This window comes from Lithobates pipiens, unplaced genomic scaffold, assembly GCF_037356315.1.
Source record: "Lithobates pipiens isolate NorthernLeopardFrog02 unplaced genomic scaffold, aLitPip1_a1.2 Scaffold_18, whole genome shotgun sequence".
Lineage (NCBI taxonomy): Eukaryota > Metazoa > Chordata > Amphibia > Anura > Ranidae > Lithobates > Lithobates pipiens.
Window position 1 is genome coordinate 43,938,074 of NW_027507758.1, and position 21,262 is coordinate 43,959,335.

Sequence of the window (21,262 nt, forward strand, 5' to 3'; positions counted from 1 at the left end):
GTTATTTTAAATGTGTTTCAATAAACATTTCATTGTTATTTTATTCATTTATTGTATTTTGTATTTTGGTATCCTTAAAGTCCCGTATCTCCAACTTTTTTCATTTCTTTCAACAATTGGGATGTTGATATTATGTTTCTGAGGAACTAAGCTTCATCCAACACCTTTAAATGTACACTCCCTACTTTACATTGTAGCAAATTGTAATTTCTTCTGTTTTGTCACATGAAAAATGTGAGGGCTGTACTCACTTTTGTGAGATACTGTATAGGCACACAATGATCAGTCATAACATTATGACCACCCACCAGGACCTGTCAAGGCATGGACTCCACTAGACCTCTGAAGGTATGATGTGGTATCTGGTACCAAGCCATCAGTAAAGATCCTTTATGTCCTGAAAGTTGCAAGGGGTGGCCTCTATGGATCAGACTTGTTTTTTCAGAACATCCCACAGATGTTCAATGCTCAGTTGGATTGAGATCTGGAGAATTTGGAGGCCAAATCGACACCTCAAACTCATTGTTGTGTTCCTCAAACTCAAACTGCTCCCTGGTCCAGTTCTGATGCTTACAGGCTCCTTGCAGGTTCTTTTGGCTGTGCACATGGGTCAGCATGGGCACCCTAACCAGTCTGCGGCTATTCAGCAATTTGAGCTACAGTAGCTCTTCTATTGGATCGGACTGCACGGGCCAGCCTTTGCTCCCCACGTACATCAATGAGCCTTGGCCAACCCATGACTCAGTTCGAAGATTTTGATCCCTTGGCCACTTTTGGTAGGTCCCACAATAGCTGCAGTGTTGGAGTTGCTCTGACCCAGATGTCTAGCCAATTTGACCCTTGCCAAAGTCATGCAAATCCTTAGCCCTTGTACACACGGTCGGAGATTCCGACAACCAAATCCGTCTGATTAATTCCGGAAGAGGTCCGGAAGTGATGTTGCATACACACGGTCAGACTAAATTGTCGGAAAATCTGATTGTACATAACATGATGACGTTATTTCGTTACGACGGGACTACGTTCAGGCTAGTAGCCAATAGCTTTGGTCTAGGAATTTGATCTGAGCATGCGTGGCACCTTGTCCGTCGGAGTAGGCTACACATGATCGGAGTATGTCCGATCGGAGCATTTTGTCGGAAAATTTTACCGGCAAGTTGGAAAACTTGGTCCGTCGGATATTCCGACGGAAACAGTCCGATGCAGACCACACACAGTCGGAATATACGACAAAACGGTCCGATAGGACACATTCCGACGGAATCTCCGATCGTGTGTACAAGGGCTTAGACTTGCTCATCACCTTCAAGGGTGATCGGAGATTCGCTGTCCAAGGGCCTCGGCTATGGAATGCTCTACCAATCAACATCCGCCTGGAAGAAAATCACCTGGCTTTTAGGAAAAAACTCAAGACCTTCCTCTTTTAGCAGATGATCAAAGCTCGCCACAGCGCCTAGAGGCGATTCAGTTCGCATTGTGCGCTATACAAGTATTTCATTCATTCATTCATTCATTCATGGACAACATGTTCACTTGCTGCCTAATATATCCCACCCACTTTTAGATGCCATTTTAACAAGATAATCAGTGTTATTTACTTTGCCTGTTAGCAGTGATAACATTATGGCTGATATAGTCAAAACTCTTAAAGAGTTCCTGTGACAGGTCCAGCTGATCGTATTAATCCCCTTCAGAACCAGAAGATGTGTGATGGGTGATGGGTGGGGGTGGTGGAAGAGGGCAGAAGATTTCAATTAGGACAAAAGCACAAGGGACACTTTGCATTGAATGTGAGTACCATCCCTCGTGTTGATTTTTTTTTTTTTTAACTAAACTTAGGCTTTAACTCAAAACAGTAATGATATGGCTTGAAAATGCCAACATGCACACTATTGGTTGACTTGCAGTGAGATTTTTAATGACAGGTTCACTTGGCACATTCTAAGCTTTCTTCTGACCCAGTTTTCGTTCTGTCAGAAAGTCATTGTCAAACAGCAGATGAAAATTACCTGAGTTGTGAATAGTTAAAGAGCTTCTGCCACAGGTATAACATATGGCGGCACGTTATCAGAGCCTCCTCGGGTCCTTTGTGCTTCCACTCCAGTTTTGTCTTGGTGAACAATAAACTAGATGGAAAAATAAACACAACTTTGTCAGTTCCCAAGAGCTGAAGATGAATTGTCGAGAACAATAGTGATAATCTCCAGTACGGGGCAAAAAGCAGAACAACAGGAAAGTTTGCTTGTCATTGGTGATAATGAAGTTGTATCTGCCGGCTGTTTATCACATGTTTCTAAGTTACCATGAATACGATTGATGTATCTGCATGTGAAAATAGTGGCAAAGATGAAAGTAAAGAGGCAATTTCTAAATACAAGGTCTATAGTTCCTCATTTATTCTGCTTCGAGTGCAAATGGACCTATAACCCACATAAGTTTAGCCTAATAAAATGACTCTAATGCTGCGTACACACGACCGGACTTTCCATCAGAATAAAATCCGATGGTCTTCCCGATGGAGTTCCAACCCAACGGACTTGCACACACACGATCACACCAAAGTCTGTTGGTTTCGAACGTGATGACGTACGATGGGATTAGAAAAGGAAGTTCAGTAGCCAATAGCTGCCCTTGCGTCGTTTTTGGTGTGTAGCATACAGACGAACGGTTTTCCGGATAGGAATTGATTCCATTGGAAAGATTTAACACAATGTTCTATTTCTAGGTCCATCAGAATTTTCGAAAGAAAAAGTCAGATGAAGCCCACACACGATCGGACTATCCAATGAAATGATTCTTTCAGGCCTTTTCTGCCGGAAAGTCTGGTCATGTGTACGCAGCATAAGACATCCTGGTAAGAAAAATATCCAAAATATCCAATACTTACCTTACTTCTTTAGTACTGTAAACTATTCTAACCTCTGGGGCACAGTGCTTTGGCACTAGTCATGTAGAGGGAGATTTACTAAAACTGGAACTTGCAAAACCTGGTGTAGCTGTGCATAGAAACCAGCTTCCAGGTTTTATTGACAAGGTCCTAAAACTATATATATATATATATATATATATATATTTTTTTTTTTTTTTTTTTTTTTGGGGGGGGGATATGTATTATTGCAGAAAGTTGTTTTTTTTTTTTTTCAAAATTGTCACTTTTTTTGTTTATAGCGCAAAAAATAAAAACCGCTGAGGTGATCAAATACCACCAAAAGAAAGCTCTATTTGTGGGGAAAAAAGGGACATCAATTTTGTTTGGGTACAACGTTGCACGACTGTGCAATTGCCAGTTAAAGCAGCGCCGTGCCGTTGTCACATCACATTCGGCTACCCATCACATTTTGCTACCCGCTGGAGTGCGCATGCGCGACGCTGCCATATGCGTTCCAACACAGGGCCCCTCGCAGGCTCGCTTCACTCGCCACGCTTACGGCACGGACTCGCTTCACTCGGCATAATTATAATCGAATCCACTTGGATGGTGGGGCTTGAACCTGGACTCAGGGGCGATGGGCACAAAATTCTGCACAAGCGCAGATCGCCACAGTGTTGGAACGCATTTGGCGGCGTCGCACAGTCCAGTGGGTAGCCAAATGTGATGGGTCGCCGTATGTTTTACGAAACACTGTATCGCAAAAAACGGCCTGGTCATTAAGGGGGTAAATCCTTCCGGGGCTGAAGTGGTTAAACTTTGACTTGTGTATACCTTTAAGATTTATTATTCTGATTGTGCCTTGTAATAAGTAAAATACAGTGTCATTTTGCAAAGCTGAATGCCCTTCACTGCCTCTCTGCTTTTTCTAATGTGCACACGTATTCCTGGCACACCAAAACGATGCCCATATGTTTCGCTGTCCATTTAAGGCAAAATAAACTGGAGGTTACATTATCCTTTCAGTGTTCCAGTTTCTATTTGGAATCCCCTGTTGAAGCCGGCAGACAACCTTCTGTCAGGTTATTTAATAAACGAGCCAGGGCCGGGGAGAATGAGACATGACATTAATTCCCTGTGTGCGCACTCTCCACATTCTGTCCAGCCATAGCAATCAATAGTAATTCAGTTCACATACCGATACATCATGCCGGATCATTTAGAGGAGGAAGTATCATTGCACAGCGCTGCTGATACAATCAGGAATGGATAAATGAAAGGCAGGCTTGTTTAGGGATTTGTTTAGACTTAACTCGCTTCTTTTCTCAGAATAGGCAATCCTGTAATCCCTCTACGTCGCACGCTTTCATGATCAGGGAATCAAGCGTTTATGCAAAGCTGCATGAGATGTTACCTGTCTATATGCAAAATACTTCAGCACAGAGCTTCTCAGGATAATGCTAGAATCTGGTGGAAGTAACAGCGCAAAAGCTTGCGCTCAAACAAGTGATCTTGAATAAAGCTTTTGGCATGGTAAAAACTGCAGATACAGAACAGTCCCTTAGACCCCTTTCACACTGGGGTGTTTTTCTGGCGTTTTTCAGGCGCTTTAGCGTTAAAAAAAGCGCCTGTAAAGGGCTTGAAAGAAGCCTCATCTGCAATCCCAATGTGAAAGCCCGAGTGCTTTAAGAGCCCTTTCACAATGTCAGCACCCGAAAAACGCTTGTAAAGCACTGCTTAAACTAGCAGCGCTTTACCAGCCTTTTTCAAGTGCTATTGGGGTGCTTTTAACCCCTGCTAGTAGCCAAATAAAGGGTTAAAAGCGCCCACAAAACGCTGCTGCCAAAAGCGCTTTCCATTGATTTCAGTGGGAAGGGGTGCTTTACATAGTTACATAGTTAGTAAGGTTGAGTAAAGACACCAGTCCATCCTGAGTGAATGTCTACAATTGTCCCTATCCCTTTACATTGCATACTCACATTGGACCCTACCCTCAAGGAGCCCACAATCCAAGATCCCTATTTGTATACTAGGGCCAAATTTAGACAGAAGCCAATTAACCTACCAGCATGTCTTTGGAGTGTGGGAGGAAACCGGAGTACCCGGAAGAAACCCACGCAGGCACAGGGAGAACATACAAACTCCAGGCAGGTAGTGTCATGGTTGGGATTTGAACCAGTGACCCTTCTTACTGCTAGGTGAGAGTGCTAACCACTACACCACTGTGCCGCCCATTCACTGCTCCAAAAGCGCTGCAAAGAAGCTGCTTGCAGGACTTTTTTTGATGCCCTGCCAACACAGCGCCTCAGTGTGAAAGCACTTTTACATTGGGATTGCAGTTGCGGCTTCTTTCAGGCGCTTTTTCTTTTAAAGCTAAAGCGCTTGAAAAACGCCCCAGTGTGAAAGGGATCTCAGTGTGAAAGCACTTGGGCTTTCACATTGGGATTGCAGATGAGGCTTCTTTCAAGAGCTTTACAGGAGCTTATTTTAACGCTAAAGTGCCTGAAAAACACCTGAAAAACGCCCCCGTGTGAAAGGGGTCTTAAATTGATGGTCAGTAGAGGAACATCCCCTTACATTGGTGGTCGGTAGAGGAACATCCCCTTACATTGGTGGTCTGCGGAGGAACATCCCCTTACATTGGTGGTCTGTGGAGGAAAATCCCCTTACATTGGTGGTCTGTGGAGGATTGTCCCCTTATTGGGGATCAGTGGAAAAACGTTAGTGACCCCTTCCATTGAATGTCAGTGGAACGTGGAATTCTAATTAAGAACTTTGGTTGAGAAAGCCTGCTGTACATTGTATAGGGATTACTAAAGTAGATCTGACAGTTGGTTTGAATCCCAACCATGGCCTACCTGCCTAGAGTTTGCATGTTCTCCCTGTGCCTGTGTGGATTTCCTCCGGGTACGGGTAGTTTAATTGGTTCCTGTCTAAATTGGTCCAAGTATGTTTATGAATGAATGTGAGTTAGGGACCTTAGATTGTAAGCTCCTTGAGGGCAGGGACTGATGTGAGTATATAATGTATATGTAAAGCGCTGTGTAAATTGATGGTGTTATATAAGTACCTGTAATAAATAACCTAAACCCTAACTTGATGACACCTAATTTGCTAAAGAATTGTATACCAAACGAGATGCCATGTCCCCCCCCCCCCCCCCCCAAAAAAAAATAACTTTCTAGTCTCAGGGAACGCCTGCTAAAAATTTGTAAATCTATAGTTTATTGATACTTAGCATGATGGTCAGTGGGAAGAATGTGCCATATATTTCTGGTCAGTGGAATTGTTCTTTACAGATAGCTAAAAAAAGATCTTTGGTGTCAGTTTGAACTTATCTGGGAGATAGAAATTGCTCCAGGAACCCATAGTAACCTCTAGAGCAGGGGTCTCAAACCGGCGGCTCCCCAGCTGTTGCGCAACTACAAGTCCCATGAGGCATTGCAAGGCTGACAAGTTACAAGCATGACTCCCACAGGCAGAGGCATGATGGGATTTGTAGTTCTGCAACAGCTGGAGGGCCACCAGTTTGAGACCCCTGCTCTAGAGGAACCCTAGGATTCCATGGACCCCTGGCTGACAAAGCCTGCTGTACAAAATGGCAGTTACGTTACTGCTTTACAACAATGAGAACATTTGGAAAGTTTTTTCTTGTATTAAATTCCTGTGGGTAGCACTGAGAAGATTTCTGTATTGCATTAACGTTTTTTTGGCAGCATAAAGGATCACATACACTTTAACAATTAGGTTTATTTTAGCCCTAATATAAAATTATGTATTGCTTTAAGCATGCACACGAGACCAGGGAATAGAAGATATCACTTAGCCCCGGTTCACACTGTCGTGTGAGAAGTCGCGCCCTATTAACGTCAATGGGACCGTTCTGATCACTCCGTAAGGTTCCTGCACTACTTTGGGGCGACTTCAACACAACTTGCATTGACTTCTGTTAAAGAAGTCGTATGCAAGCAGCGATGAAGTTGCGCATGGATGTCGGCTTCAAAGTCGCGTGGCTTTAAAGCTGCGCTGGCGTGAAACGCCACTTAATCATTTTTCTACATGTGTACAACACCGTCCATTTTAAAAATGTAAAAGCAAATGTAAAAATGTCAGAAATGAACACTGTCTTCACAGATGACACCGACTTTTCTCTCTCTACCCCTCAGTCCACTCCTTCACTCCTCACATATCACTAATTTACTAACATTTTTCTTTTCTTCTTTATGTTTTTTTTTTCTTTTTTTACTTTCTTGGGCAAATTTCTTGCCCTTGGGAAACACTGGTTACCACAGTATTGATGTTCTTGATGAACAGGTGGAAATGCATATTTATAATGATCTTATCTTTAGATCCTAAGAAGTGTTATGAAGGACTGCCATATTCCTGTTCTAATGTCATGATATATGGGATCACGTTGTACCAGACTATGTGCTCTCTGAATGTAACTTAATATCAAAATATCTAAAAAAAGAATGAATATGTTGACAAAGCAAAAAAAAACTAAATTTACTATCAGACATATCTGTCTGGATGTCACACCATTTCCTCAAACTCAATCTATCCAAAACAGAGCTTATAATATTTCCTCCTCCACCTGCCTCTTCCCCTGATTTCTCTGTCATGATTGATGGCACTACTATCAGCCGTTCCTGCATGCCAAGGTTCTAGGTGTTATCTTGGACTCTGAACTCTCCTTTTGGGCCCCACATCCAATAATTTTACAAGTCTTGCCGCCTCAACCTCCGCAACATCTCCAAAATATGCCCCTTCCTAACCAATGACACCACCAAGCTTCTAATTACCTTCATGCCCATCTCTCGCCTTGACTACTGAAACTCCTTCCTCGCAGGATTTCCTTTACACAAGCTACCCCCCTTCAGTCCATCATGAATGCTGCTGCCAGGCTCATCCACCTTACCAACCACTCCGTGTCGGCCAACCTTCTATGCCAATCCCTCCATTGGCTTCCACTCACCCAAATTAAATTCAAAATACGAATAACAACTTTACAAAGCCATCCTCAACTCGGCCCCCAGCTACATCACTTACCTGGTCTCAAAATACAAACCAAATTGTTCTCTTCGTTCCTCCCAAGACCTTCTGCTCTCTAGTTCCCTCGTCATCTCCTCCCATGTTCGCTTCCAGGACTTCTCAAGAGCCTCTCCCAACCCATGGAACTCCCTACCCCAATCTATCTGACTATCTCCTGCTCTGTTTGCTTTTAGATGATCTCTGAAAACTCTTCAGAGAAGCCTATTCAGTCCCCACCCGACAACTGTACTTTTATTTTCTCAATCAGTTTATCCCGCACAGCTATCACTTGACCCTCCCTTATAGATTGTAAGCTCTAACGAGCAGGGCCCTTTGATTCCTCTTGTATCGGATTGTATTGTAACTGTACTGACTGTCCTAATGTTGCAAAGCACAAATTGTTGGCGCTATAAAAATCCTGTATAATAATATTCTAACAACAACTTACCACGCCATCCACAACTCGGCCCCCAACTACATTACTAACATAGTCTCAAAACACCAACCTAATCGTTCTCTTCGTTCCTCCCAAGATCTTCTGCTCTCTAGTTCCCTCGTCACCTCCTCCCATGCTCACCTCCAGGACTTTTCCAGATCCCATGGAATTCCCTACCCCAATCCGATTATCTCCTACTCTGTTTGCTTTTAGATGACACCTGAAACCCTTCTCTTCAGAGTAACCTATTCTGCCCACACCTAACAACTGTACTTTTATTTTCTGCACCAGCTCATCCCCCTCAGCTATTACCTTCTGTATCACTTGACCCTTCCTTCTAGATTGTAAGCTCTAACAAGCAGAGCCCTCTGATTCCTCCTGTATTGAATTGTATTGTAACTTTACTGTCTGCCCTCATGTTGTAAAGCGCAAACGGTTGGCGCTATAAAAATCCTGTATAATAATAACATTTTTGAAATATAACCTATGTTAGAATTGCTGATATTACCCTTTAAAAGGCAGGTTAATTATCTGTATGGATCAACTGCATCACCAATAACCTTCCTCTATAATATATTAATGAGAAACAGTTGAATAAATCCTCAGCAAGGAAGCAATTAATGGACTGTGTATATAATAACACTGTAACTGTAAGAACGCTAAAGTTAACAGTGACTATGTAATAAATGTAACTACACACCAGAAGATACTATTCACATCCACTGCTTGGAAGAAGGTCCGTGCACATACAATATACTAAAAATATAGTAAAGAGAAAAAAAATAAACCCATGTTTAAAGTGTTTGTAAAGTTTATTTTTTTTCTTTAAAATAACAAACAGGTTGTTATGCTTTGTGGAATGGGATTGGGGTTGATTTAAAGCGGAGGTCCACCCTAAAGTGGACCTTCCGCTCATCGGAACCCTCCCCCCCTCCAGCGCCACAATTGGCACCTTTCAGGGGGGAGGGGGGTGCAGATACCTGTACAGTACAGGTAACTGCACCCACTTCTGGGATAGCTCTCTGCGGAAAGGGGCGTAGATTACGCCCCTTTCCGCAAGTGCCCGCCCCTTTCTGCAAGTGCCCCGCTGCCTGCTGGGAAACACACAGATCCCAGAGGCAGCGGGGACCGTCCTTATTGCGCAGCGCGACTCGCGCATGCGCAGTAGGGAACCGGGAAATGAAGCAGAAAGGCTCCATTTCCTGATTCCCATACCCAAGATGGCGGCGGCAGCACCCGAGAGACGATCTAGAGATCGGCTTCGGGTGCCGACATCGCGGGCGCGCTGGACAGGTAAGTGTCACTATTTTAAAAGTCAGCAGCTGCAGTATTTGTAGCTGCTGGCTTTTAAAAAAAAAAAAACACAGAGTCCCGGCGGACTCCCGCTTTAACAAATGCAAATACATGGTGAACTTTTCAAAGTGCAGTTGTTCCAGAGCTTCGTAAATCAGGGAGATCTCTACTGACTTCTATCATTCAATTATGTGCAAGCAAAAATTATGTTTTATTTAATATTCCTTGCATGTGATTGACTATTTTTGCAAAGTGAAACGTTACCTCATTTACTAAGCTCTGGCGTAATTGCAAAGTGCACAGTCTATTTCCTTTTCGTAAATCAACCCAATTAGCTCCACTGTACAGAAAAAAATACAAAAAAATCTTCTTGAGTCCTTCATTGACAATCAGAATGATTATATGGACCTATAATTCTATTAATTAGAGGTGGGGATGTTATTTCTAGCAAGAAACATACTCACAGTCCTCAGTGCTGAATTTGTTGCCCTAACTGATGACACTCTTCATATTAGCTCCACCCAGTGGGTCCTGACCATGTGACAGCTAATCACAGTCGTTTCTATGTTTCCCCCCCCCCCCCCCCCCCCGCGTAATATCCCAGTAAAAGAGACACTGAGACTTGGCGAAAAGAAAACTGTTATCCAAATAGAGTTTACATTATAGTTACTGAAAGTGTTTGTAAACCTCATTCATGAAATCCGAAAAAAGCACATGTAGTGTTTACTTATCTCTCTCCAAAGCTCTAAGTGTCATTTCTATCTTGTGCTCCATTCCTCTGTTATCAGCATGAGTCACTTTTGAGAAGTTTTCCTGACACATAACAGTGGGGGCCTGTCCATAGAGGGCGCATGGGGGCTGCCTTCCCTGTCCATGCGTCTGGCCCCCTGATCTATATATCAGTGGCGCCGGACCATGGATTCCAATGTGGCAAGGTGTTTTTTTTTTTTTAAGCAACTGATTAGAGCCAAAGGCTCCCATAGGCTTAAAAAAAGGGTAGGCCCACCCAGTTGTGTGACGATAAGCGAATACATTTTTACAATTATCACACTAAAGTTCCTCTCGCCATTCAGGAGACAGGTCTGAGAGACCCATTTCCTGAATGGCTAGAGCATCAAGTGATCCTACTGGATGCCTAGCGCTTTGGCGTAAGAGGGGACACACGGCGGAGGAAGCTAGAGGAGCCGCCGCTGCCCGCACTCCAGGAGAGGACACCACAGCCCCGCCACACAAGCGGGTAAGTGCCGGACTGCCGTGGGGGATTTGGTGTTTGTTTGCTGGCCCCCAAAAGAAAAAAATAATCACCAGCCGCCACTGCACATGAGATACATTTGTGATGGGGAGGGAGCTCAGCACACAGCTTGTCTATTCAGAACACAGCTCTGTATCCTTCCTTCGCTCCTATTTGCTGTGTGGAGGGGAGTTTGTGCCTTTCCTCCAATCAGCTCTCGCACATTGTAACTGCAGCTCCTCGCCCCCCTCCTCTCTGCTCCTCCCAGATGCAGAAGGATTCTAACATGATTCTGCCCTTTTGAAAGGATGTAGAAGAAAAGACAGCAGATAAACAAGTAAAACGTATGTAGAAGGATTTCTTTTATCTCTGTGTATTACCTGAGGCCAGTGGCTTCACTGGGTATATGAGAGGGTTTACAACAACTTTAAGTAAGGCTGTCACTTTACACAGTGCTTTACATATTTATTGTACATTTACATCAGTCCCTGCCCTCAAGGAACTTACAGCCTAAGGTCTCTAACTCACATTCATACACACACATACTAGGGCCAATTTAGACAGGCGCCAATTAACCTACCAGCATGTCTTTAAAGTGTGGGAGGAAATTGGAGTACCCAGAGGACCCTTGTGCGACCAGGTGGAACCACTTAGCCACGGTGCAGTACCATGATAAAGTACATGTACTTTAAGCCCTGGTCCATCATTAAATGTTCCAGTATTGAAACCTCTGTGGCCCACACAGGCTCTCAATATGGACTAAAGAATGTCAGATGTGGTTTAGTTCTGGGGCAGTTAAGGTTTATCAGGCAGATGTCAAGGCACTATACTTTATATAGGATAGTCTGGGAATTCAGGCCCATAGAAAACTAGATGCAAATCAACAAGTATACACAGCAAGTTGCAAAATATTTTAAAACTATTAATGGTTTAATCAAGTATGATCATCCAACTTCAGCCAGTCTCAATTTTTTACCCTTGAGAAACCCTTGAAATAATTGTCAGGCCTTGGTGAACCCCTGTTAATACCAATTAATTGGGGTGCCAGATGGAAAAATGTCTACTACATTGATCAGTAAGGTTGGTTAAAAGGATCTTTCGTGTCATGCAGCAGGCTCTGCCAAGTGGTGTTGGCCCCAGAACTATGCAGGAACCATCAAATGGGGAGGTCAATCAACCGCAGCTCAATGAACCCCTAGCAATCTCTGGATGAACTCTGGGAGTTTCCACAAAACTCTGGTTGGGAATGGCTGTCCTCAACCTACATTTTCATGTAGCATATGCATGGTGGAGGACCAGTTACCATTTTCCATAGCTCCTCAAAAGTACTTCTTTTCACTTGTGAGTTAACCCTTTATGGTCTGAAAATAAATCAGAAGCGTTGCTTTCAAATATTAGGGGTCACTTTTAGACCTCTTTGTAACATCAGCAAACCCTGCATCATTATCCGAGCAAATTTGGCTGTATTCATGCTTTGTAAAATTGCATTGGATGATTTTATTGACATCTGTTTATATTTGTTTCATTACTATCCTTCTATCTAGTTCTCTTGGAATGCATTTCCTGCATTGATTTCCCAGGGCAAATTATTGAACCCGATAAAGAAAGCTGTCTGCTGTTCTCTGGGTGATCTGCAATGTGTCACATCTGTGTATAGCTCATAGTTTACCCGCTGCAATGTCTTCTCATCACCAGCTTGGAATAAGTCCAGGAACACGTTACACATGAAATCATGGTCTGAACATATAATGTATACTGATAACGACCGCTGTGACACATTCATACAGGAATTAAAATTCTTTTGGTTGAGGATGAAAGTCATACGGACAAGGCGTTAGAATCAATCACGCGGCGCCTATACCGAATACAGCGCCTATACTGACCTCAATGACAGCACAAGGGTGAGGGGCAGCACAAGAATTCTATTGAAATTTGCAAAGACGAAAGCTTTGTCACAGAGACATTGGGAAGGATATATGCAAACTTAAGGCGCAGAAAGAATGCTGTGTTTGGGACCATAGGCATGGAAATAAATTGAGGGAGATACCCATAAATGTTTGCTGATGGACATGTTACAATCTAATTGATAACTTCAAAAAGGATCATTCTTCAAAAATGTTCAATAATGTCCTTTTGTCATATGAAACCACTACTTTCAACAGCTGATCGAATCACTTACTAAGTATGCAGCTTTTTTTTACCTTTAATCATTGCCTACTGTAAGTGCCAGTTTAAACTGGTGCCATGACTGCTGTCCCTGGTTTCCTGTGTCAGGGTGGGTCCCTTTCTTGCTGCATCTTATGAAGCAACCCTTGCATGCAGGGACTAGGGTTGTGTCTCTTCCCACACTGTGTGCTTTATTAGAAACACGCAACCCTGAAACCTAGGATGGCAAAGCACTCCCTTGCTCCTCCTTCCTTTTCCTCCTCCCTTCCTTCCCCAAGCAAAAAAACTGGATGGAGACTGTACTGTCCACTGGTCACTCTTTTCTTACTCTGGGGAAGGTAGTTGAGAACAACACTTGGACCAAGGATCAAGGTTCTACCTGGACACAACGGAACTGATGTGAAGGCCAAGATTTTAACCGTCATATACTGTAAACTTTGGTAGACACAACAGGTTGACTAATGCCACGTACACACGACCACACTTTTTGACAGCAAAGGTCTGACGGAATGAGTCCGTCGGACAATTCGATCGTGTGTGGGCTCCATCGGACCTTTGCTTGCCAAAAATCTGGCGGACTTTAGAAATAGAACATGTTCTAAATTTTCCCACCGGAACTCAGCCGGACCGAGAAATCCGTTCGTGTGTATGCTAGTCCAACGGACAAAAACCAACGCTAGGGCAGCTATTGGCTACTGCAGGGCTCGACAAAACCCGGGCGCCAGGTCGCATTTGCAACTAGACTTAGCGACCTGGCGCCTGGGGCAGCACAGCTGGGGGTATCCTGTCTCCGTGGACCCCCCCCCCCCCCAGCATGATCGCGTCGGGCCGGTAATTGAGGCCGCGGCTTTGAGGCCTTCTGTGGTCCTATGGTTCCTTCTGGAATCTGACGCCCTCTTGTGGTGGCCGTTGGTATGACAACCAGCAATGCTAATGGAGCTTCCCCTGCCTGTTTCACTGCCCGCCTATCTCCTTCCGTTTACTTAGAACCCCTAAACATTATATATATTTTTTATTCTAACACCCTAGAGAATAAAATGGTGGTCGTTGCAATACTGCCTGTCACACCGTATTTGCGCAGCGGACTTTTTTGGGGAAAAATAATTTATTTAATAAAAAAATAAGACAACAGTAAAGTTAGCCCAATTTTTTTTTATATTGTGAAAGATAATGTTACGCCGAGTAAATTGATACCCAACATGTCACGCTTCAAAATTGCGCCCGCTCATGGAATGGCGGCAAACTTTTAGCATTTAAAATCTCCATAGGCGACGTTTAAAAAATTCTATAGGTTGCACGTTTTGAGTTACAGAGGAGGTCTAGGGCTAGAATTATTGCTCTTGCTCTACCGATCACGGCAATGTGTGGTTTGAACACCGCTTTCATATGCAGTGCGCTACTCACATATGCGTTCGCTTCTGCGCGCAAGCTTGGCGGGACAGGGCGCGTTTTAAAATTATTATTTTTTTTCTTATTTTAACTTCTATTTTAATTTTTTTCACTGTTCTTTTAAAAAAATAATTATGTCACTTTTATTCCTATTACAAGGAATGTAAAAATCCCTTGTAATAGAAAAAAGCATGACAGGTCCTCTTAAATATAAGATCTGGGGTCAGAGAGACTTCAGATCTCATATTTACACTAAAATGCAATTTAAAAAAAAAAAGTGTCATTTGAAAAAAATAAAAAATAAATAAAATGTCCCTCTAAGAGCTATGGGCAATGACTTGGAGACAGGTGGTGGGGGGGGGGGGCTATCTTCCCCTCACTCGTCTCCATATCAGGCCAGGGACAGGTCCGGATTGCCATCACGGACCTGGCTCCTAACTTTTTTAGCTGGCTCCTAGATTCCAAGCAAATTTGTCAAGCCCTGGGCTACTGGCTATGAACTTCCTTATTCTAGTCCGGTCGTACGTCATCACGTTCGAATCTGTTGGACTTCGGTGTGATTGTGTGTGGCCAAGTCCGTTCATTTGGAAAGTTCATCGGAACTCCGCTGAAAGTCCGAAAGTCCGTCGGAAAGACCATCGGACCTAGTCCCTCGAAAAGTCCGGTCGTGAGTACGCGGCATTAGGCCTACATTTACTGTGGCCATGGCAAAACATGAAACGTCCTATCCTGAACCCCATTCTTCCACATTCAGGAGAGGGAGGTTGAAGCTCACCTAAACACGGCAGCCTACATTGGCGCATAAGATTTTATGGAGTTGAGTTTAGGAGCTTTATCAAAAAAAAAAAATCAAGCTTAGGAGCTGCCATTGTAGGCTAGTGTACAAGAAGCCTTAAGCTGCCCATAGACATTCCCCACTACAGTGGCCTCCCAGGGGTGGAGGGCCTTCATAAGATTTCGTCAGTCATTGACATCTGATCTCTGATGGGTACTTTTACAGTATCTTACATCAAAATCATTCTCACGATCTTGGGCTGATGGCTCTCCAGAAACATTTATTTTGATGAATTCTAATACTGTCTTTTTTTTAATATACCATGAAGTTATATTACAGATACATTAATCTTTGACATATTTACCATGAGTGAGAAAGAAAGGTATTATATTTTTAATTTAATAGGTGCTATGGACACAACATACACTTTCAGTTAATAACATCAGCATTTTAATAACAATACACGCAATATTAAATAATTAATGTAATTCTTTGGCAATCTAGTATAAGTTAACCACATCAGCTTTTCAGAAGGTTTTACCCCCTTAATGATCATGTGCTTTTTTCCCCACAAATAGAGCTTTCTTTCTGTGGTATTTGATCACCTCTGCAGTTTTTATTTTTTGCGCTATAAACAAAAAAGAGCGACAATTTTGAAAAAAAATTATAATATTTTGTACTTTCTGCTATAAAATATAATACAAAAAAGAAAAAAAATGTCTTCATCAATTTAGGCCAAAATGTATTCTGCTACATATTTTTGGTAAAAAAAAATCCCAATAAGCGTTGATTGGTTTGCGCAAAGGTTATTGCGTCTACAAACTATGGGATATTTTTATTTATTTTACTTGTAATGGTGGCGATCAGCGATTTTTAGCAGGACAGCAACATTGCAGCGGACAAATCAGACTCCTAACTAACATGTTTTTGGGAACCAGTGACATTATTACAGTGATCAGCGCTAAAAATGTGCACTGTTACTGTACTAATGACAGGGAAGGGGTTAACATCAGGGGGCGAACAAAGGGTTAAGTGTGTCCCTAGGGGGTGCTTTCTAACTGTGTAGGGGGGGGGGTCCTCTGACTGGGTGAAGACAGGGATCGGTATTTCTGCTTGGCAAGAACACAAGATCTGTATCTTCTCCCCTGTCAGAATGCTGTTCTGCTTCTGTTGGCAACAATTGCTGGTGGCCGGCAAACATCAGGTCCGCCGTACCCGCTGATTGGCTCCCCCTCTGTCCAATCAGCGTACGATTGCGCCTCCGGTGGCACGTGCACGCCCCCCAGTGTCTATTGCACAAAATGATGTGCAGGTACATCGTTTTGTATAATACAGCCGACCTGCCGCAGTACATCTGCGGTAGGCGGTCGCCAACTGGTTAAGTTAAGTGCTGCCTGTCTTCTAGCCATATCTACACAACTACCTGTGTCCTGTGTCTTTGTAGCTCACACATGCCCAAAACATCAGAGATCCACCTCCGTGTTTCACAGTAGGAATGGTGTACCTTTCATCATAGGCCTTGTTGACTCCTTTGTGCCAGAAGGTTTGAGGCTTGTCTCTGTGCTGTTTGGCGTATTGTAAGTGTGATACTTTGTGGCATTTGCGTAGTAATGGCTTTCTTCTGGTGACTCGGCCATGCAGCCCATCTTTTTTCAAGTTCCTCCCTATTGTGCATCCTCAAACAGCCACACCACATGTTTTCAGGGAGTCACCTGAAGTTATTTGTGGGTTTTTCATTGTATCCCAAACAAATTTCCTGGCAGTTGTGGCTGAAATTTTAGTTGGTCTACCTGACCATTTGGTTTCAACAAAACCCTTCTTGAGTAGAGTTTGAACACTACTCATTGGCATTCTCCATTTCCTGGATATCTTTTTATATCCCTTTCTTGTTTTATAGTTCAACTACCTTTTCCCGCAGATCCTTTGACAATTCTTTTGCTTTCCCCATGACTCAGAATCCAGAAATGTCAGTGCAGCACTGGATGAAAGATGCAAGGGTCTGTCTGTCAGGATTCCAGAAACTCATTGACCTTTTATATACACCCACTAATTACAAGCAAACAGATCACAGGTGGTTACCTTTAAGTGCCGATACTTGTACACAAGTACTCGCCGATACCGGGTAAAGATACATTTGCGATGCGATTTAAGCCTATACAAAATGAATGGGCTCAAATCGCACTGCAAAGAAACCCAAGCAATTTGAACAGGAATGGGGTGCATCCTAACTGTTAGGTGCGGGACACTGAAGAGTCACCAGAGTGTGCACAGTTTGCGTTGTATTGCACTTGCTACTACGAGAAGCACCTTATGGATTTTCCACCACCTTTGATTTATTCTGCAGTCTGAGAGACTTATTCATTTTTTTGCACTGAGTGATTCACTACCATTAAGTTTGGTTTTATTATTTTTATACACACTCTGTGAGATATTTTACCTACTCGCATTTATCACTATCACTGTATGGTTGTATGCGATTTTCCTTTTGCTGATGCGATTTTATATGTTTGTATTTACACTTAGTGAGATAATTTCTTTATTTGCATTCATCACTATCACTGTGTGATTTTATGCGATTTTGCTTTGGTTTATGCGATTTTATATATGTTTTTTATTTTTACACATATATATATATATATATTTTTTTTTTATTGGAATGTTTGTTTGCACTAGTCACTTTAATCACTGATCACGATTTGTCACGGGAATCAGAATCTATTCACAGATAGTTTATGTAATTATTGGTTAGCACTTTATGAAATAATTTATTTAGTTTATTGGTTTAAGGGAGCGCAGCACCATTTATTTGATTTTACGTTATATGTTTCAGTGGTAGGGTTTATACCTCTGTCGGTGTTCTGCTGCAACCCTAATCAAGGTTTGATAGATTTTATTTACGATAGCGCAGGGATACCTCTTTTATCATTTGAGGAATGGGGTGCAATTCCTGTCTGAATTGCATGCGGTTTCCTGCACCTCTTCTGTGTGAAACCAGGCCGACGTCGCTATGATAAGCCTGGGTTCACATAAGAGTGGTGCGGGAAACCACATGCGATTTGGACAGGAATCACACCGCATTCCTGTTCAAATAGCATGAGATTCATTGCAGTGTGATTTGAGCTTATTCATTTTATATGGGCTCAAATCACACGGCAAAGGTATCGGTTTTAGGTGTCAGAGTACAAATGCTTAGTAGCGGCACTGATATTGATGCAACCCTAGTTTTTATAAATCAGTTTAGTAATTCACCCTGAGCTTAAAAGAGAAGTATGGGATTTTTTTTTAGGGGGGGGGGGGGGAATCATACTTACTTAGGTGGATGCAGCATCAGTCCGATGCAGCATCTGTCTCTAAGACTGAGAACCGAGCGATCAAACAGCCGATCGCTTGGTTCTCTGAGCACTCTGAGCGGAGAGCTGTTGACTCTCAGCCACGGCCTTTCTGCTCTGCCCCTCCGCGCTCACTGGAGCGCTGGGCTGTGGAGGGGGCCAGTGAGGAGCCTCGCTGAGAGGCTAAGCCGGGTGCCGGTCCAGACATGTGGGCGATCCTGACCATATGGTCATAATCTTTCCCGAGCCTGGACCTGCTCTGTGATGTCAGCCGACAAAGGGCTTCAGCCCGTTGTCTGCTGAAAAAGGGGCACAGGAGTGCAGAACGAACTGTACTCCTTTGATCCACAGGACAAGCACAGCCAAACGAGCTTTGGCTGTACTTCTCCTTTAACTGATAGGGTCTTCTACTTGAAGGTAGAAGTGGAAATGTCCCAACAACCAGATAACATTACCAGAACCTGAAAATCATCTATCAATGTTTTCACATATATTGCCAAGTTCTTCAAAATGCGTTCCTCCTATACTGTTGACATTATATCTGTTTACCTTTCTTTTAAAATAAATTATTTAAAAAAATTTAAAAGAAAATGGAATTTGTAATCTAATTATAATAATATAATTACAGGCAGAGCCGGGACAAGGGGTGGGCAGGAGGGTTGGCTGCCCCTGGCGCAATGGTTTTTTGCAGGGGTAGGGGGCACCCTGACCCTAAGGGAAAGGGGGGCGCAGTTTGGCATCTTTGCCCTGGGCGCTGGATAACCTTGTCTTGGCACTGATTACAGGTATTACCCATATATAGTAACAAGAATAAAATATTTATCTCTGTAGTTGGCCTTTAAGCAAAATCTTGCAGACTAATGGAAGAGTTACATCTATTACTCAAGACTTTTGACTTCTTAACCAATTAATATTTTGATAAGTGTTTTTAGGTGGTCATATATAGCAACCATAAAAGAAGTGCTTTCCCCCTTTAATCCTCCTTCTACATATGCCCTGTAATAAATATGTCCTTCCATAATGCACATCAGTGAATGAGGAGAAGGTGGCTTCTGAACATTTGCAGTATAATTCATCCTCTTGCCCATGATGCATACATTTCAATAGTTATTTGTACAGGACCACATGGTGTGTGCTGAAAATCTACAGAAAGATGCTAAGGCGAGGACGAGAAGACGAGGGTGGACTACTAATCCATCAATAAAAATGACTCCGCTGTCCGCTTCCAGGTGATGTCATTCCATGACCTCGCTCTGGTGTTAGTACAGTTTTTACGATCCGCTATGATTTTGGCTGCAATGCTTCATTGTAGGCCAAGCGCCTCACAAGACCCAGAGCAATCATGAAATGCTTTGCTGGATATGCTAGGCCTGCCGTAAGTAAGACATCTGCTATTACAGATACCGACTCCTCTTCCCTTAAGGAAGCCCTCTTTATTATCAGAAATTGACAATTCAAATTGAAAGCTTTGTATGTGGAAAAGAACGGATAAAACCTCCTATCTGGTTGGTTAAAGAGAACCAGACACATTATTTACTGACTAATCTGGTTTATATCATGGCACAGAAAGACTCTGGTTTTACATAATGTTCCAAAACAAACAGCTTATCTTTTACTAATGGGTGTGTAGCCTGAGGATTGACACTTTGAAGAATGAAAATCCAGATGTATTCAGAAGACCCCCAAAAAATGTCTATGCCTACAATAACAGAAAATATGTGCTTCAACCTGCTGCTAAAGTGGAACTGAACTCAAAAATGGAAAGTTTGCTGTCTTTTAGGGGACATTTAGAAATGTTAATTGTGCTTAACAAGTATGCTGAAAGATTTATCCATTGTCTTATAGCAGGGGCCTCCAAACTACACCCCGTGGGGCACATCTGGCCTGCTATGAGGTTTTATCCAGGCTGCAGCTAGGTTCAGTGGCAGAAGATTCAGATCAGTTGGTCTCTGATTGGAACCCTGATGTAAGGGGGGGCAGTAAAACGTAAAGGAGATCTGATATGAAGAGATGACTTCTCATGTGAAAAAGGGACATCTGATGTGATGGGGGAGTTCTGATGTGAAGGGAGGACTGCTGATGTGATGGGGGACTTCTGATGTGATGGATGGCTACTGATGTGGAGATAGAACTTCTGACATGATGGGGCAACTTCTGATGTGATTGGGGGGGGGGGGGGCTTCTGATGTGAAGAGGGAACTTTTGATGTGATGGGGGGTTTCTGATGTGAAGGGAGGACATGAGTTTGTGAAGAGAGGACTTCTGATGTGATAGGGGGCTTCTGATGTGAAGGGAGGACTTCTGATGTGATAGGGGGCTTCTGATGTGAAGGGAGGACTTCTGATGTTTTGGGGGCTTCTGGTGTGAAGAGAGGACTTCTGATGTGCTGGGGGACTTCTGATGTAATGGATGGCTTCTGATGTCAAGACAGAACTTCTGAAGTGATGGGGCAACTTCTAATGTGATTTGAGGGGGGGGGGACTTCTGATATGAAGAGGGGGCTTCCAATGTGGTGGGGAGTTTCCGATGTGAAGGGAGTACATGAGTTTATGAAGAGAGGACTTTTGATGTCATGGGGGACTTCTGATGTGCTAGGGGTTTCTGATGTGAAGAGAGCAATTTTGATGTGATGGGATGACTTCTGATGTGATGGGGGCTTCTTAGGTGAAGAGAGGACTTCTGATGTTATGGGGGGCTTCTGGTGTGAAGACAGAACTTCTGAAGTGATGGGGTGACTTCAGAT

At 43.1% G+C, this 21,262-nt stretch overlaps 1 protein-coding gene across 1 annotated transcript in view; it reads right to left on the minus strand.

Annotated features, from left to right (window-relative positions):
• The window catches only part of TTC7A (tetratricopeptide repeat domain 7A), a 544,118-nt gene that overhangs the window by 189,424 nt on the left and 333,432 nt on the right, over positions 1-21,262 (minus strand). Inside the window, exon 16 of the mRNA XM_077485633.1 lies at positions 2,010-2,126. Coding sequence (XP_077341759.1) covers positions 2,010-2,126 — 117 coding nt within the window. The remainder of the gene's footprint in view (positions 1-2,009; positions 2,127-21,262) is intronic.